General features: G+C 42.7%; 1 protein-coding gene across 1 annotated transcript; it reads left to right on the top strand.

Annotated features, from left to right (window-relative positions):
* Positions 1-755: 755 nt before the first annotated feature.
* LOC133462219 (NLR family CARD domain-containing protein 3-like) lies at positions 756-8270 on the top strand. Its single transcript, XM_061743345.1, has 5 exons — positions 756-954; positions 3624-5463; positions 5810-5968; positions 7817-7984; positions 8096-8270. The coding sequence occupies exons 1-5, from the start codon at positions 768-770 to the stop codon at positions 8268-8270; spliced, it is 2529 nt and encodes an 842-aa protein (XP_061599329.1). The 5' UTR covers positions 756-767.
* The last annotated feature ends 11398 nt before the right edge of the window (positions 8271-19668 follow it).

The raw sequence follows: 19668 nt of genomic DNA, 5'->3' as shown, positions 1-19668 counted from the left end.
AAACACGTCCACGTCGGGGCCTCGTCACGTGATCAGGATCCCGCTCGTCACTCTATGACATAGAGGGGATTCCCAGGGAATTCCCTGTGTTTGACGGAATGGGAGAATGGTTAAAACAATGAATTTAAATATCGCCTGTCTCCACTTCCTGGTTCAAAAGCAATTAAAAATTATATTTTGTGGCTGGATGACGCTCTGGTTAAGGTCTGGTTAGGTTAATGCATCACTTATGATTGGTTAGAAGTAGGAAACACTTGTGGTTTTTGCTAAAAATAATAATTTCACATCACTTACGCCACCTCCGTCGTCATGGCAACAGCAAACAACATGGTTAAATACTCAAATTTACGTTAAATACTAGAAAACACAGTTAAATACTCACCGTCAAAATACTGTTAAAAATCATGTTAAAAAAACAGTGTTTTAACACCATTAAAACACTGTTAAAACAGCGTTAAAAACATGCTTTTACAAACTGACAGTAACAAACAGTAACTTGCGTGTCAAAAACTCATAACTTAGCCACTATAATAAAAAATAATATATCCATAATAATAATGTAATAATCCGTGTATATATTACAACAACGGATCCCATTGACTTCACATAGGTACAATATCCGTGGTGCTCACACGGAATTATATGATTTCCGTGTTGGTGCCACGGAAAATAGTGGTGAGAGGTCGTGGGCATTTCACGGATTTTTGTGAGATCAGGTTGGTAATTCATGTGTTCTTCTGTTCCAGCTGCTGGAGGACGACATCGTCATGTTTGTGAAGGATGAGCTGAAGAAGATCCAGAAGGTTCTGAGTCCAGATTACCCAGAATCCTCAGAGAGTCTGGAGGAGGATGAAGATGAAGAGCAGAAGAGCATCAGAGAGACATTCATGCAGATCACAGTGAAGTTCTTGAGGAGGAGGAAGCAGGAGGAGCTGGCTGACCTCCTGCAGAGCAGTAAGACGTTTCTCTGAACATCTGAGCTGCTGGATAAAGGACACCAAATGTGAAGATGACCAACATTCACAGATCAGACACAACATTAAACCCACTGGAAGGTGGAGTAACTCAGCTCATCTTCTGTTAGGAACATCTCATTAATAGGGTCATTACAGTTTTTGCCCGTTGCTTGAACACATTTAGCAAAATTTCGCTCATTGTGCCTAAACTCTACACACAAGTAAGCATGACACAACACTGGGAAATATACCATTCACATCTTTGTCAAATTGAAACTCTAGTATCCCTGCCTAAACTCTGCTATCAAAACCTAAAAATACTTGGTCAAAATGTAACTCTGATGACAAAATGACACACACTTGTATCATATGCATACACTTTCAGATCAGGGAGAACACACTAGTCTACTTTATATAAAACACTGCAGTCTTTGATTTTGTTTTTTTATTTTTGTTTATTCAGCAGGCACATTTTCAAGCAACCAAAAAAAACAAACCAAATAGGCCTACTCAATGTTGTACATAGTAACGTGAACTAAAAAAATAGAAAAAACACTATATTGTAAAGACATTATTGTGCATACTGCACGTGGGCTCATGGTTGTGTGAACAGGCGTTGGCGTCCTCCCTCAGAAGGTTTTCTAGTCATTCTAGAGAAATACAACCACAAATTGTCATCAGTTTGATTCTTTTTCTTACAGTACTTCACTGTATATAATAATAATAATAATGACTTGGATTTATATAGCGCCCTTCTAGGCACCCAGAGCGCTTTACAGAAATCATTATTCATTCATACACATTCTCTCCAGTGGTGGTAAGCTACATTGTAGCCACAGCTGCCCTGGGGCAGACTGACGGAAGCGTGGCTGCCATATCGCGCCTAACGGCCCCTCCGACCACCACCAACATTCATACACATTCATACACATTCACACGGGGCAAGGTGGGTAAGGTGTCTTGCCCAAGGACACTACGACAGCAAACTGGGACAGAGCGGGATTCGAACCGCCGACCTTCGGATCATTGGACGACCCGCTCTACCACCTGAGCTACTGCCGCCCCTATATACTGTATCATCCACTGTACTGAACCCTGCAATACCCTGTACATGTGATGTGGTAATGTGATATACTGTAGAGTGCTGTAAATACCATCTGAGTAGAAGGTAGAGAGGGGAAGACATACCTGTTTTCCAGTCTGAATGTTCTTACTGTATTATAGATGCCACTGTGAAGCGGCTGAGGTGCGGGTGGACTCTCTGCCCAGCTTCCCTCATTGTCAGGCCATGATCTATAACATGATCCACCAAAGTTGCCCTTATATTGTCAGATATGGAGGTCCGTGCATTGCCTCTTTGACCTTGTCCTTGCCCTCCTTGTCGTCCTCTCCCTCTGCCTCTTGCTCTCCCTCCATCCATGCTTGCAAAGTTCTTGAAATGGCTAAACTGAGGCCTTTTTGTAGCTGGCTGATTGGTGTTACGTTTAGCAAGCTAGTGCCTTCAGGTGTGTATTTGAATGGTTGCAATTAACCAATGTGTTTTGTATTTTGGAAACATGTGTTTTCCAAATGGCACCCTGAGATATCATTTGTGAACGAAGTGTCTTATGTATGAAATAGAGTCTAGTATGCAGGACCAAGTGTGTTGCATAAAGGACTAAGTGTGTTGCAGAATTGCAACTAGAGTGCAAAGCAGCGCTTTGGTTTAAGGTATGGGTACATGTGTTTGAGGTATGGTAACAAAAGTTTCAAGTTGTGTTACTTTAGTTTAAGCATGGGTCTATAGTGTTCAAGCAACGGGCAAAAACTGTAATATCCCAGTAAATACAAGTTTTATTTTCTAAAGAGTTGAACTATGTGGATTCAATATTCAGTTCCAGCAAACACAAAACAAACACAACAAGGGAATATGAGTTGATGCCTTCAGGCAGAAGGTATAGGTTGCCAAGCTGTAAACTCAACAGATTTAAATTCTCTTTTATTCCATTATCAATCAAGATACTCAATAACAGGAAATGAGGTGTGTGTGTGTGTGTGTGTGTGTGTGTGTGTGTGTGTGTGTGTGTGTGTGTGTGTGTGTGTGTGTGTGTGTGTGTGTGTGTGTGTGTGTGGGGGGGCGGAATGTGCAATAACGTGTGCTGCTATATGTGTAGAGGGATGTGCAATAATGATTATGCTGCTGTATGTGTAGAGGGATGTGCAATAATGATTATGCTGCTATATGTGTAGAGGGAAGTGCAATAATGCTGCTGTAGCAAGGTATTTTTTTTGTGTAGAGGTGTTTTTTCAGGACATTGCGAGGAGGCATGCAAAGAGCGGGGGGATATGATGATGTGTTTTTGCTTATTGTGATTTCATATGTTTTTTGTTATATATGTGGTGCCTGGAGTCTCTAGTTTGTCCAAGACAAATTTCTCTCAAGAAAGACAATAAAGATTATCCTTATCCTTATCCTTAACAACTTGTGTGTCTGAAGTGAATCGTAGAGGAAACACTGTTCTTGTTCTTCTGATTGATCTGAGGGGTTTTTGGGAGGAAAATACTTCAATACTCCTCATTGAATCGCTGATCAGTGAATGTTGAAATGTTGATTCTTTAGAGGAAGTAGAACTTATTGTGGGCTGGTTTTAATCACTAAGTGGCTTTCTTTATTTCATCTTTATTTAGATACCATCACTGCCGTTTGTCAATCCAAACTCAAAAGTGAGCTGCAGAAGAAGCACCAGCATGTGTTTGATGGGGTCACTATAGCAGGAAAGACAACCCTTCTGGAGCAGATCTACACAGAGCTCTACATCACAGAGGGAAGGACCGGAGAGGTCAATGAAGAACATGAAGTCAGACAGATTGAAGCAGCTTCCAGGAAACCAGACGGAGCAGAAACAGTCATCAGACAGGAAGACATCTTTAAACCCCCACCTGGAAGAGGAGGACCAATCAGAACGGTGATGACGAAGGGAGTGGCCGGCATCGGGAAAACAATGTTAACACAGAAGTTCAGTCTGGACTGGGCTGAAGGAAAAACCAATCAGGACATCCAGTTCCTGCTCCCATTCACTTTCAGAGAGCTGAATGTGCTGAGAGACAGAAGGTTCAGCTTGGTGGAACTAGTTCATGGATTCTTCTCTGAAACCAAAGGAATCTGCAGCTTTGAAGACTTCCAGGTCGCGTTCATCTTTGACGGTCTGGACGAGTGTCGACTTCCTCTCGACTTCCACAACCCTACAATCGTTAGTGACCCCAGAAGGTCCACCTCAGTGGACGTGCTGCTGACAAACCTCATCAGAGGGAACCTGCTTCCTTCTGCTCATCTTTGGATCACCACACGGCCCGCAGCAGCAAATCAGATCCCTCCTGAGTGTGTTGACATGGTGACAGAGGTCAGAGGGTTCAATGACCCACAGAAGGAGGAGTACTTCAGAAAGAGGTTCAGAAATAAAAAGCAGACCAGCAGGATCATCTCCCACATCAAGACATCACGGAGCCTCCACATCATGTGCCACATCCCAGTGTTCTGCTGGATCACTGCTACGGTCCTGGAGAACGTCCTGGAGAATGTCCTGGAAACCAGAGAGGGAGGGGGGCTGCCCAAAACCCTGACTGAGATGTACATCCACTTCCTGGTGGTCCAGGCCAAGCTGAAGAAGGTCAAGTATGACGGAGGGGCTGAGACTGATCCACACTGGAGTCCAGAGAGCAGAAAGATGGTGGAGTCTCTGGGAAAACTGGCTTTTGAGCAGCTGCAGAAAGGAAACCTGATCTTCTATGAACCAGACCTGAGAGAGTGTGGCATCGATGTCAGAGAGGCTTCAGTGTACTCAGGAGTGTTCACCCAGATCTTTAGAGAGGAGAGCAGCCTGTACCAGGACCAGGTCTTCTGCTTCATCCATCTGAGTGTTCAGGAGTTTCTGGCTGCTCTTCATGTCCATCAGACCTTCATCAACTCTGGAGTCAACCTGCTCGGAGATCAGACAACCTCTCACACATCTGAAATGCGAGAAGAAGTTCAGGAAGGGGATGAAGATGATGGTGATGATGATGAAGATGAAGAGACTCACCTCTATCAGAGATCTGTGGACAAGACCTTACAGAGTCCAAACGGACATCTGGACTTGTTCCTGCGCTTCCTCCTGGGTCTCTCAGTGGAGACCAATCAGAACCTCCTACGAGGTCTGATGACATCAAACCAAAGAAGTTCACAGAACAATCAGAAAACCATCAAATACATCAAGGAAAAGATCAGTGAGGACCTGTCTGCAGAGAGAAGCATCAACCTGTTCCACTGTCTGAATGAACTGAACGATCGTTCTCTGGTGGAGGAGGTCCAACGGTCCCTGAGGTCTGGACGTCTCTCCACAGATAAACTGTCTCCTGCTCAGTGGTCGGCTCTGGTCTTCATCTTACTGTCATCAGGAGATCTGGAAGTGTTTGACCTGAAGAAGTTCTCAGCTTCAGAGGAGGCTCTACGGAAGCTGCTGCCAGTGGTCCAAGCCTCCAAGAACGTTCTGTAAGTACCAACAGACACATGTTGGACCTCTGGAGTGGAGGGTAGTTTCTGACTACGTCTGGTTTTACCTCCACATTTCATGTTTTCTTCACTTGTTTGGGTCTTTTTTTCAGCACAACCTCACATGAGTGAGTTTACGCTGGTTCTTTAATTTCCAGAGACTTTACTGACACATTGGACCTAAAATCACACACAAGCATGAACTCTGACAAGGAAACACTTTCATTTATGTTTGTACTGGGGGGGCAGGATGAGCTGAAGACCAGCAGAACAGTTGGAGACCCAACTACATTTTCTTTCATTACAGTGAAATAACCTGGTTGTTGTTCTTTTCTTCCGTCTGCAGACTGAGTGGCTGTAACCTCTCAGAGGACATCTGTCCAGTTCTGTCCTCAGTTCTCAGCTCTCAGTCCTCCAGTCTGACAGAACTGGACCTGAGCAACAACGACCTGCAGGATTCTGGACTGGAGAAGCTGTGTCCTGGACTGGGGAGTCCACACTGTAAACTGGAGTCTCTCAGGTCAGGATTCATTCAAGTCTTTTCCAGGTCCAGTTACACTGGCATATTCTATGTATTTAAAGTTTAGGTTTGCACGAATCAAGTAAAAATCATCTAGGTAAATTTTAGGTGCTATTTTAAGTAAAATTTGACATTTTTGATTCGAAATTTGACACGTGTGTCAGTATATCGTATTATATATAGGTCAGGGCATTGGTCTTCCCTGCAGTTTAACTGTCTTAGGAATTTAGATTTATTCATAGCTTACAAGTTTTACTGGTACCCATAAAGTGAGACAACACTCATGCAGACATGTCAACTTCAAAAATGGCTTTATTTAAAAAGTAAAATATATATAGAAATGTAAAGTGGACAGTGCTGTGCAACAATAAGCAATAGTTGAAATTAAATGTTCATTTCTGTTGAGCCTCCATCAGCGATGGTGAGCTACCCCTCAGGGGAGTTGAATGGAGTGTTAGCGGCTCCTCGGACTCACCCAGGTCTGTAAAGTCTATAAGCAACAAAAAATAAGAGAACAGTGCTTTAGTAAACAAACTTATCAACTGCACTTAATACAATATTAGCCTTTTATGTGGCCAAATGTAAGGTAAAGTTGCTAGATTAAACAATGGCTAATCTACAAACATACACACACACAGACACACACACACGCACGCACGCACGCACGCACGCACACACACACACACACACGCCAGGTAGGGATTGGGAATTGGGAATTAAAAGTTGCTCTTATTTATTGATGTCATCATATACAGGTGAAGGTCAGAAAATTTGAATGTATTGCAAAATGTCATTCGTAGGAAATGTAACTAAAGGGGAAACAAATATATTATTTAACTAATAAATAAATTCAACTAAATTCTAAGTGAAATATTTCAAGCCTTTATTTGTTATAATGTTGATGATTATGGCTCAGCTTATGAAAACCCCAAATAAAAAATAAATTAGAGAATATTTAATGAAATCAATAAACAATTCCATCATCAAAATTATAACAAATAAAGGTTTAAAGGTATTGTGACATGAAAAACACATTTTTCTTGATTTTTTGTGTTTTGTTGGGTGTCTTGACACCCAAACACCCAAAAAACAACGAACTTTTAACATTCAGTGTATTGTGTGCTTTCTGGGATTTTCCGCATAACTATGCAAAAACGGCGCATGTGGTTTGGTGGCGGGTCGTTACGTATAGACCTGCTAAATCACCGCCCCCTCCACCCAGCTCCCTGCCTCCTCTCCTCTCCAGCGCACCATAAAGGCTGATTTATGGTTCCGCGTTACACCGACGCAGAGCCTACGGCGTAGGGTTACGCGGCGACGCGCACCGTACGCTGAACCCTACGGCGTAGGCTCTGCGTCGATTTAACGCGGAACCATAAATCAGGCTTAACACGGAGCTGTTTAGAGCCTCTTTTGTTCTCATCACCGGGAGGAAACTGCTAAGAAGACCCGCGGCCACTGACTGGACTTAAGATAAGGGGACACTGCTGCTTGCATGCCTTTATTTTTATGATTGTTTGCTGTGGTTCGCCCTGCTGCTTTTCCGTGCATGCTTCGCCTGTCGCTCCCGGCTTAACTCTCCGACGCCGCTGTGAGCGTATGGTTGGGTTGGAGGAGGTTTGGAGGAGGAGCGGCGCAATGATTGACAGGAAAGGGGGAAAAGGAAGCGTTTTTCACGGCGCAAAAAAACACTGTCATAAAAAGCCAGGAATGGAGTACTAGAGTGAAGTTTTTCTTGTTACACTCTTTTAGACACATTTGACACAACTACATTTTCTTACATAACAGAGAAATAACCTGGTTGTTGTTGTTTTCTTCCGTCTGCAGACTGAGTGGCTGTAACCTCTCAGAGGACATCTGTCCAGTTCTGTCCTCAGTTCTCAACTCGCAGTCCTCCAGTCTGACAGAACTCGACCTGAGCAACAACCACCTGCAGGATTCTGGACTGGAGAAGCTGTGTCCTGGACTGGAGAGTCCACACTGTAAACTGGAGTCTCTCAGGTCAGGATTCATTCAAGTCTTTTCCAGGTCCAGTGAACATGCTGCTAAATATGTCTGCAGCAGGACACTTGTGCGGAGAACATGCAGCAGACCTCCGTTGTGTTTCTGCAGGCTGTCAGGCTGTCTGATCTCAGAGGAAGGAAGTGCTTCTCTGGTCTCAGCTCTGACCTCCAACCCCTCCCACCTGAGAGAGCTGGACCTGAGCTACAACCATCCAGGGGAGTCAGTAGGGAAGATTCTGTTTAGACTGGAGGATCCCTGCTGGAGACTGGACACTCTCAGGTAGGACACACTGCTGGGGGGGGGGGGGGGGGGGGGGGGTATGTAGTTATGGTGGCACAGGTGACGGGGTTTAGCCCCACCTCAGGGGTGTGGTGGGATGTTATTTAGCTGATACGGGAGTGCCCAACAGGTAATGGGGGTGGGGGGGCTCTGACATCTCTGCTTCCTCTGAAAGAGACTGAGCTGGTCTGACCCTCCTCCTCCTTTTAGGGTGGAGCCTGCTGGACAACGATGGTTGAGATCAGGTCTGAGGAAGTGTAAGTGTGTTTTTATGCAACCATCTTCACTCATTCATGAGTCCATCAGTGATTAATAACTGATCAATAATGACTGCAGCTGCTTGTTTGTTCTCTCATCAGATTCCTGTCAACTCACCATCGACACAAACACAGTCAACAAATACATCAAACTGTCTGATGACAACAGGAAGATGGCAATGGTGGAGGAGGATCAGTCATATCCTGATCATCCAGACAGGTTTGATGTTTCTCCTCAGCTGCTGTGTAAAGAAGTTCTGACGGGTCGCTGTTACTGGGAGGTCCAGTGGAAAGGAGAGGTTTCTGTATCAGTGAGTTACAGAACGATCAGCAGGAGGGGAAACTCTGATGACTGTAGGTTTGGAAGAAATGATCATTCCTGGAATCTGGACTGTTATCCAGGTGATCAGTACCGTGTCCGGCACAATAACAGAGAAACATCCATCATCTCCTCATCTCCATCTTCAGACTCTGGCAGTGTATCAGTGTATGTGGATGTTCCTGCTGGAACTCTGTCCTTCTATGAAGTCGTCTCTGACAGACTGATCCACCTCCACACCTTCAGCACCACCTTCACTGAACCTCTCTGTCCTGGATTTAGATTTAGACTCTGGTCCTGGTCCAAGTCTGGGTCCTTGTTTGGTTCCTCATTGTCTCTGGGTCCAGTTTAGTGTCAATAGTCCTGTCAGAGAAACTGTCTCTGTTGGATCCTGGACTTGGACTCTGGTTCTGGTTCCTCAGTGTCTGAGACTTTTGGGCCACAGTTCTATGTGAACATGGGAAGCCTTAACTTCAACTTTAAGGCCTTTGAGGCCTTGTTCTGAGACCAGCCTTGATTTTATTACAGCTGACCGCATGGTCTTGGAAACAAAGGAACCTCCATGTCTCAAAGCTCAAGCAGGATTTACAATATGTGTCCCTATGTGATAAGGAAGAGACCCCTCATTGGGTATGGACCCCAAGCCACGGGGGGGGGGGGGGGCCCGCATTGACTTCCTGGGCCCAGCTATAAAGAGCAGACTCCCCCTCTCTCTGGTCTCTCTTCTCTCTTTTCTCTACCCTTCCTCCAGGTCTCTGATACCTCGGACCTGTCCATGGTCCCCTGGAGTTCTCTATGAGCCATGAAGAAGGCCACAACTCCTATTTTAACATGGAGAGCGACTAGCTATGGACCGGCCTCCTCCACAATCGTGACCGAGTTACCCACGGATGTTCCGAGCCCCCCGAGGAGCCGAACCAGGGACCCTGCATGCCTCGACGTGAATGCCTTTGGACCGACCTGAAGCTGAAGGAGGCCCAGCTGCTGTGCTCATGCTGCAGAACCCTCATCCACAAGGAACAGGAGTGAGAGGGAGCCGCTGTTAATCAGGATCCCCTGCTGAGCGTAACCATCTTTGTTCACCAAGGAATGCTGAGCGGCCAGACCAAACCACCTTTTTCTTCACTTACAAAGATCCACGTAAGAGGCTGTTTTGTGTCTGGGCAGAGAAACTTAGTTAACACAAGTTTAGTTTTATGTTGTAAGCTGGGCCGCTGATCCCATCACAACTGCTCATTAGTTTAAGCATGTTTGTTTATTTTGTTGTTTATCTCCTCTCAATCCTCTCCTACTAAACCCCCCCACACACACACATGCTCTTATCTTGGTTATAAAACCTCCGAGACTGTTCTCACTGGATGAGACGAAATCTCGTCCGCCATCCTGAGTCACGTGAGCCTTAATCACGTGACACACACACTGTTCTAATACTACTAATCTGAAGTTTGTATTTACTGTTAGTAAGTAGTTGTTTTTGTGTAGTTTAGCAATCAGAATGTATCCAAAGTGTTGTTTTATCATCTTTAACACCTGTGTAAATAAATTCTGATCAATTTGAATGAGAGAAGTTGTTTGTGTTTATTTTATACATTTTGTAACAACTGCTGGTTGCAAAGGTCTGTGCTTGGACTCCTCCCTTCACTATTATTCTGAATAATAACTTACTTTGAGACTGATTTAGCTGTTTATGGATCATTTGTCTGATTACATCAGGTGGTGCCCCATTTTGATTAAGTAATTTTGAAGATTTAATTTGATAAATAATCTACTTTATTAATTATTAAGGATTGTCCTTCGACAATCATTAATAACTCTTCGATAACCAGCACCCCTTCTGTGGCACAACAAGACCTAGTCTGGATGGATGGATGAGACCTAGTCTGGGTGGATGGAGGGATGTGACCTAGTCTGGGTGGATGTAGAGATGAGACCTAGTCTGGGTGGATGGAGTGATGTGACCTAGTCTGGGTGGATGTAGGGATGAGACCTAGTCTGGGTGGATGGAGGGATGTGACCTAGTCTGGGTGCAGAGGTGGACAGAGTACTCGACCCCAGTACTTGAGTAAGAGTACAAATACTACTGGTCAAAATTTACTCTGTTACAAGTAAAAGTAGCTCAGTCAAAATATTACTCGAGTAAGAGTAGAAAAGTACTTGCTTTTAAAGGTACTTAAGTATCCAAAAGTAAATGCTTTTAAATTTACTTTAAGTAAAAGTAAGAGTAAGAGTAAGAGTAAATTTCTTATTTTCCACATCAGTAAATTACTATATTTTTTCTAAATTAATTTAAGGATCTTTTAACTCTTGTTTCTGAGAATTCAATGTTGAGTTGTTGAAAGCAGAGAGGTAGTTCTGCTTCGGTAGACACACATTTGAAAATAAATGTCTGTGGTTTGTCTGTGCCCTCGTTTTTTACTCGGTCGAACTCAAACATTGAGTTAAGATACGGCCAAGGATTTTGTGAAAGTCCCTGCTCCGAGTCCGGCTCATTATCAGACTCAGACGACTCAGCGGATTGTCTTTCTTCTCCTGACGCAGGCGTAGCCATTGTTGCGGCTCTGTCTTTACTTGTTGCTGCTCTGTCTTGACAAACACAGGCTACTTTGGCGGTATCGTTTTGAGGAGGCTTGACGTATTTCCGCTTTACGTACATCCCAGTGGAGAGCGTGCACTGTGATAGGTCTCCTCCTTTGACAAAAACATCTTGTGTCCAATAGGATTTTAGGGAAGAATAAAAAAGAGCAGACCTGAAAGTAACGAGTACTTTTCAGCCTTCCTAGAAATTTACTCGAGTAAAAGTAAAAATATTTGTCTTGGAAATGTATTCAAGTAAGAGTAATAAGTACCAAAGAAATCTAATACTCAAGTAAAGTACAAATCCTCTGGATATGTACTTAAGTACAGTACTCAAGTAAATTTACTCCGTTACTGTCCACCACTGTCTGGGTGGATGGAGGGATGAGACCTGATCTGGGTGGAGGGATGAGACCTAGTCTGGGCGGAGGTCACATGTCCTCAGAAAGGGAGTTGATGTGTTAAAAATGGTTTGATACCAATAAATGATCATTAAATGATGGTGTTAAAACAAAATTGAATCTAAATGTGTTTGAAATTGAAAGAGTACATGAAAATAAAAGTTTGGGAGTAATTATAGATCATAAATTCTGCTGGAAGCTGTCAGATTAATCAAAGTTTGAATTAAGTTTAGTTCTTATGAGTATCAGAATCAGAATTAGAAAACTACCTGTTTATTCTCATGACATGCATTGGTAGTTCAGTGGTAGAATTCTCGCCTGCCACGCAGGAGGTTAAAACTGCTGACTTCCTGGTTGGTCAAATGGACCATTGTTTTTAGGCACATCTGTTCCAAGACCCCCATCACATGCTCTAAACAGATAAACTTCCTTGGAGAGACTCAGGGGGGTCGTCTGACAGCCGTCTCATTGTCTTTAAGGGTTTAAGACCATCTCATGACAACAAAACCCCCTTGACCAATTCTAAAAGGATGTCTGTTGCTCTGCACACCACAGATAAGTTACTTACTAACTGAAAAGTCATAAGGTGTGACTTTTTCAACTAACATCTGATACCATGTCTGTGTGACCATCTGTTTCCTGTTTTTGTCAATTGACCATCTATACATTCACTGTTCCAAATATGGTCATTCCTGTCATCCTTTGCTGAATAAAAGCGCCAGTTCTGCAGAGAGCCAGTTGGGAGAAGTTTGACGAGCTCTAAGAGAAGGGCCGTGTTGCCCACAGCTCCTCAGATTCCTCTCCAACCTTCTGCAGAAGGCCATTGAAAATCATTCCATAAGTCTCCGGTGTCTTTTTCTAAGTTAATTAATGTATGTTGATGACTTTTTAACCTAACATTTTGGTGCCGAAACCGCAGGATCTCTCGAGCTGCGACGATTGGGGTGGCGTAAGATTCAACGGGCCATCCAAAATCTGTCGACAGCCGGTTCCCGACTTCAGGGACGGGGCCAGGTTGATCTTGCGCTGTTCCAGAGTCCAGACGACGAGATTTCCCAGCCAGGGGAAGGCACTAGGAGACTAGGTGAGAGACCTCTTTTGAGTGAAATTTCTGTGTATACTGACCGCGGGTTGGTGAAAAAAGTGTTGGTCGAGGTCTGGGACCCATTTTTAAGTTCAGGGAACTTTTAAAAAGACACTATTGCCTGGGGCTAGTGCAAAAGCCAACACTCACTCGGTCTAAGGACCGGCTTTTGAAGTCTGGGACTTTAAAAGTACAGGATAACGAGGAGAGGTTTCTTGGAAATGATTTTTAATGGTTGTGTTTTATGTTTGTCTAATGTTTGTTTTATGTTCGTCCTGTCTAATGTTTGTCTGATGTCAATGTGGGGTTTCCAAAATTGAGAGGGAAACTGTGTTCAATGTGGGGTTTCCAAAATTGAGAGGAAAACTGTCTGTTCAATGTGGGGTTTCCAAAATTGAGAGGAAAAATTTTAAGTTGTTCACTAAAATATTAGGCTAAAACCAAACTGTTGAAAAAGGAAACTTATGTTCTGAGAGAAACTTAGGAAAGAAAATAACTGACGAAAAATAGCAGACGCGTGGTTAAGCTGAAAACTTATGCTTAAATAATCTCTAAAAGATGCTTAATTGATGGGGAGACGTCCTCAAACTTAAGAAAATGGAGACAAATCTTGCAAAATAATAATATAGGGAACTTAAAAAGAAGTAAATGGACTAATTTAAGACTAGAAGAAGAAACAAGAAAATTGCGAACTTGTGAGGAGAGGATGGATTTTGGGAGAAGTGGGGGCTGCTGCAGGCTGCAGCATGAGGAAGTTTGTGTCTGTGTGTGACTCTCTGTGTGTGTGTCAAGCTGCAACTCTCTGTGTCTCTGTGTGTGTGTGTATGTGAGAGACACTGTTAGTGTGTGGGTGTATTCATGACACGTTGTAAACAGCTGAAAGTTTCTGTCATTTTAAGAGAAAAAGAAATATGATTCTATTGACCTCATGGTTGTGCGTTAAAATGAAAAATTGAATAAAGACAGAAAGGTGAGATACGTAAAAGTCCTCATTCAGATCGTGATCTGCTTGAGCAGATTTTATGGTGCTTGGAGATGCAACCTCCAATAGAGGAGGAGGGGCTGTTTGGATCTGCCTGTAGCACAAAATATTAGTTAGGGGTTGAATAGAAGAAACATGTTAGAATATATTTGGATATTCTAAGATAATATGTTGTAAGAGGTAAAAAGTTTAAATTCGTATGAGCTTCTCTGTCGAAGGTTTTGTTAAAATGATAACGACTGAAGCTGTGTGTCTGTGTGTGTGTGAAAGCATGCTCCGCTTTACGAGCGGCTGTAAGGCTCTGTGTCTGAGGGAGAACTTTTTGTGTTTGTTGGGAAGAAGGGGGGTGTTCAGATCTTCTCTTGGAAAAAAAAACATAGAAAAATGGAGAAATATAGGTTGTTCTATCATTCTAAGCCCTGAATGAAGGCATAGAATCATAGAAGTTTTAAATTGGGTTAATTCACCATTTAATTTGCAGATTACTTTTGTAATACTGTATTTGACTCGGATTGTGTGCAGGAGTAACAAACCCGTTGTACAATCTTTTTAGAAAAGAAAAACTCTGAGTGCATACTAGCTATTCACACTGAAAATGTGTACATTTGTGATCAGTGTTGCTACCATCTAGGTTGGGAGTTCATCTGAAATGCACCAATTGAGTTTGGTTAGTGTAGTTTGAGGAGAAAAAATTCACACATTTGCAGTGATACACAAACCCACATGCAGATGATCTGAAGTGAGTGTTTAATGTTAGTGGGTTTTTGTCTATGTGTAGTTTACGCATGGGAATTTATCCCACAATTTTCTTAAGACTTCTATGAGTTTTTCATAGAGAGCATGCATTTGCGTTGCAGCATGCAAACAGAAGATTAGGAATCTCCTGAAGACTTTTATAAGTACTCATGATTTATCTGGAGACAATTTTCTGACAATTTTATGACAATTTTCTAGCGTTTCTTTTGATTTGGGGAAAATATAGCTCAACAACAGTTGAGAAGGCATTATTTGATAGAATGCTCCTTTCAGTCCGACATTTTGTGACTATGACTTATTATATATATAATATATATATATATAAGTTCACTGAAGACTACTGTTTAGGTTGCAGAAGAGTTGCTGCACTGACAGTTTTTGTGTGGTGTTACTTTAATAAGATCATAACCTACCTGGGTTGAAATAAGAACATTTTGAAATAAGGAAATTCTGTAGTCTTTGACTGAGGTAGAAGACAGAGTTTAAAAGGTTTTTTGCCCCTTCTAATCTGGTGATGGGAGGGGGGATCTCTAAGGGACATAGATATCCAACCCTAGAGAATCATTAAGTCAGACTTGCCGACCTGCCAGGATGCAGAGGTCAAGAAGTGGGAGGGTCACTTATCTGGGGAGGAGTCAGGACTCAGGCAGTCCTGACCCCCTCTACCCCTGTTGACACTAGAAACGATGCTCTTACAAAAAGAAAAAAGCATTTGGCTAAATGAAGGTGCTACTACAACTAGCTACTGTAATTTCAGAAGGCCTTTGTCTGGAGCGAAGCAAACTGGTGCTTCCAAGGAAGTTGTTCCCCCTGGTGGCTAAGTTGAGCCATAGGGAGTTTCTATGGCTCAACAGGAGGGAGTAGGGGTACATATGGTACATATGATACATCATGAGGATTAAATACTAAATACCCTTTAAAAACTTTTTTAGTAGGAGTTTTCCGACATGTTGCAGATACAACATGAAAGGACCTATCCATTTGAAGTTGTTCATATGGATTTCATTCTTGGAGTGAACTAATGGCCTGTTAAGTTAAGGCTCAAGAAAGCCATGGCCTGAATGATGGCCATTAGTCGAACTGTACATGAGAATCGTCTTCTTGTACGCTGCTGTTTTCTTCCTCTTCCCTCTCCTAAAGCAGGAACTGCTGAAACTGGGTAACCGGATCCTGAGTCGAGTGGTGAAACGTCATCACTCCGTCAGGACGGGCCCTTTTTGCTGTCCAGATCAGGACACCGGCAGCAGTAAAGGCTGCTGAATGATCTACTGCGTTCACCAGTTGCAGTGAAAGCTAGCGGAGAAACGTGCCAGGCTCGAGTAGTGCGGGAAGTCGGGCGGTATTCAAACCTTTGCCCGCCGAAGAATTCATCTGATGCCTATCTCGCCAGCCCAGCCTGAAGAATATGACTAGCCAAACTGACTTGCGACAACAAACTAGGAGAGGAGTCCGAGGAATGGAAGAGACTTTTTCACTACTGAGTCATGCTGACATAATGACTGAGATTCCGATTCCGACTATTACTGTCTTTGTACTGTTCTGTGTTTTCATTACCTGTATGTTTACGATGACACTGGAGTGTTTAATTTTGTTTACTGTGAAGTTTCATAAGAACAAACAGGAGGGAAATGTCAGATTAATCAAAGTTTGAATTAAGTTTAGTTCTTATGAGTATCAGAATCAGAATTAGAAAACTACCTGTTTATTCTCATGACATGCATTGGTAGTTCAGTGGTAGAATTCTCGCCTGCCACGCAGGAGGTTAAAACTGCTGACTTCCTGGTTGGTCAAATGGACCATTGTTTTTAGGCACATCTGTTCCAAGACCCCCATCACATGCTCTAAACAGATAAACTTCCTTGGAGAGACTCAGGGGGGTCGTCTGACAGCCGTCTCATTGTCTTTAAGGGTTTAAGACCATCTCATGACAACAAAACCCCCTTGACCAATTCTAAAAGGATGTCTGTTGCTCTGCACACCACAGATAAGTTACTTACTAACTGAAAAGTCATAAGGTGTGACTTTTTCAACTAACATCTGATACCATGTCTGTGTGACCATCTGTTTCCTGTTTTTGTCAATTGACCATCTATACATTCACTGTTCCAAATATGGTCATTCCTGTCATCCTTTGCTGAATAAAAGCGCCAGTTCTGCAGAGAGCCAGTTGGGAGAAGTTTGACGAGCTCTAAGAGAAGGGCCGTGTTGCCCACAGCTCCTCAGATTCCTCTCCAACCTTCTGCAGAAGGCCATTGAAAATCATTCCATAAGTCTCCGGTGTCTTTTTCTAAGTTAATTAATGTATGTTGATGACTTTTTAACCTAACAAAGCCACTAGATTATAGATTATGTTCAACAGAAAGAAGATATGCTCTAATAATGTAAACACGTTATATTGTGTTGAGTTTTGGAGGAAACATACAGAACTTATATAGACCCTATAGTTAAACAGTTATAAGAACAATAACTAAAGATTTGTATCGTTTCAATACCAATAAATTATTTATAGTCACGTACATTCAAATTTATAGATCTTGTCTTTTTAAAAACATTAGAAATACTATTTGGAGTAAAAAATAAAAGCCTTCCTGTTTCTTTTCAACTTTTTTTCAAATTAAGAGAAACATTATAATTTAGGACGGCTGTGGGTTGTTGAAACATGTCACGTGACAACTAAAGTTAAACACAGGTGTGTTTCATGTTGGGATCACATTATGGGATGCTCTGAGGGAGGAAACTGTGGATCTCTGCTGAATCAGTCAGTTAGCATCTCAGAAACAGCCGCAACATCGTCGCGTTTCTGTTTCTATGACGACGTCGACAGCTTCCTCATATTCATGTAGTTTAGGGTTTTTGCAGCTTTTAACCTGAAGTTTAATCGTTGATCTCAGGTGAGTCCAGCGACGCTTCCTCCTGCTGTTATTTCCACATGCTAACGCTGCTAGCCGAATCCTCGTAGAGAATTTCTCTGATTTTAGTTTCACATGTTAAAATAAAACACCTGTTGGTGCTGAAGTTCCCGTAACTCGGTAAACTGCTTAAGTTGCTGCTGTGGCTCCTATTGGTGCTGTTTTCCGCTGAACAGGGACCCGTTTTCTGTAGTTTTAGTGTAAATATGATCCAGCTTCAGAGGCCAAAATAAATATGAGCCTATATCTCAATAATCTGCTTTTATTGTATAAAATACGAAAAACAGAGCAAAGTATTTGTTACCCACGGATGTTTGTGTCAGATGTTTGATGTAACGGGTGTTTAAAATGTCCACAACTAAAACAAATAGATATCTCTTATTAGAGCTCAGCCACATTTGAGTTGTTTTGTTCTGAATTGTTTTTATTTTATCTTTTATCTTGGAGAAAACAGACATTTAAGCGGCTGAACACTGTTTTTAAAGAGGGTGTACTTTTTCTTACATTTATAAAGTTATTTTCCTTTTAGCTAGGGGTTTCTCCGAGGTTGCCATAGCAACTCATCCGTCTGCATCAGACCCCTCCTCTGCATCTTCTTCTCTCATATCAATTAACTTCACGTCCTCTTCAACTACATCCGTAAATCTCCTCCTGAGTGGAAGATCAATAATACCCCTTTTCCACCAAACCGGTTCGAGGACTCATTCTGGTTCTGGGCCAGTGCTGAGTTTGGAACCAGGGCCCTCATTTATCAATCGTGCGTACGCACAGATCTGTGCGTAAAGCGTGCGTACGAGCATTCCCACGCAAAGTATGGTATTTATCAACATGTATCTGTGCGCAGAAACACGTGTAAATATACGCACAGCTCCGACCATGCGTACACACAAAACCTAGTGGTAGAACAGTGAAACTACAAATAGAACCCATTAAAAGAGTCTCAAACTTTACATGTGAAGTTTGAGATCGCTGAACTGTGACTGAACGGGGAACATGGGCACATGTTCCCCGTTTCCTCCAATTAATAAAAATTCTCCATAAGTAATTCAGACATTTTGAATAATTGGTGTGACAAGCTATAAAAGACAGCTTTGGCAGGACGACCTGAAAAGAAAATACAAGTACCATGGCTTATCTTGCAGTGTTGGAGGATTTGCGCTCCGAGGGATCGTGTTTTCAAAGAGCGCGCTGATCTGTTGATCTGAGAGCACGGAGCGGCTGCTCAGCAGGTAGGGCTTCCCCAAAAACATTCTGATGGATTTATGCCGTGATTTACAACCTATAATGGAGCGAGAGACAAAACGCAAGCCATCCCAGTCACATCCAGCTCCTGTCCACCCTGGGATTTTTTGCCACCTGAACATTTTGACATATGCGGCATTTCGCAGCCGACACTAAGCAAAATCATGTCGGCAGTGTTGGATGCAATAATTTCTCTGGCCCTAATTTACATCCAGTTCCCATACACACATCACCAAATCGAAATTAAGCGTGGATTTCATGCCATCGCCGGATTCCCAAACATAATTGGAGCTAGATTGCACCCACATTGCCACAAAAGCACCATCACATAATGAATTCAGTTACGTGGACATGAAAGGATTTCATTCAATCAATGCACAAATAATCTGCGATATGTCTCTGTTGCCCGTCGTTGCCCAGTGGCCTGAACGCACGACTCATTTATTCTGCAGAACAGCTCGGTTGGTGTTTGCACCTCCAAGCAGGAGTTTTTGACTCCAACCACATCTTAATTTATGGATAATCTTCCAAGAAATATATCAAACATGGTCAACATAATTATTTTACAAGCCAAATATCACATACATAAATGCAAATGGAATAACAGAAAACCCCTCCATTGTACATCTGAAAAATGAATGTAAACTGTACTTAGCCCGCAGTGTTTCTCAACCCTGGTCCTCGTGGGCCCCTGTCCTGCATGTTTTAGATGTTTCCCTGCTTCAGCACACCGTGATAAAAGTACCTGTGTCATCAACAGAGCTGTGCAGACCTTGGTGACAAGCTAATTAGGACCATTAATTAGAATCAGGTGTGTTGGTGCAGGGAAACATCTAAAACCTGCAGGACAGGGGCCCACGAGGACCAGGATTGAGAAG

Source organism: Cololabis saira, chromosome 16 (genome assembly GCF_033807715.1).
Source record: "Cololabis saira isolate AMF1-May2022 chromosome 16, fColSai1.1, whole genome shotgun sequence".
In the NCBI taxonomy this organism is placed as follows: Eukaryota; Metazoa; Chordata; class Actinopteri; order Beloniformes; family Belonidae; genus Cololabis; species Cololabis saira.
This window is presented reverse-complemented; position numbering and strand designations above follow the sequence as displayed.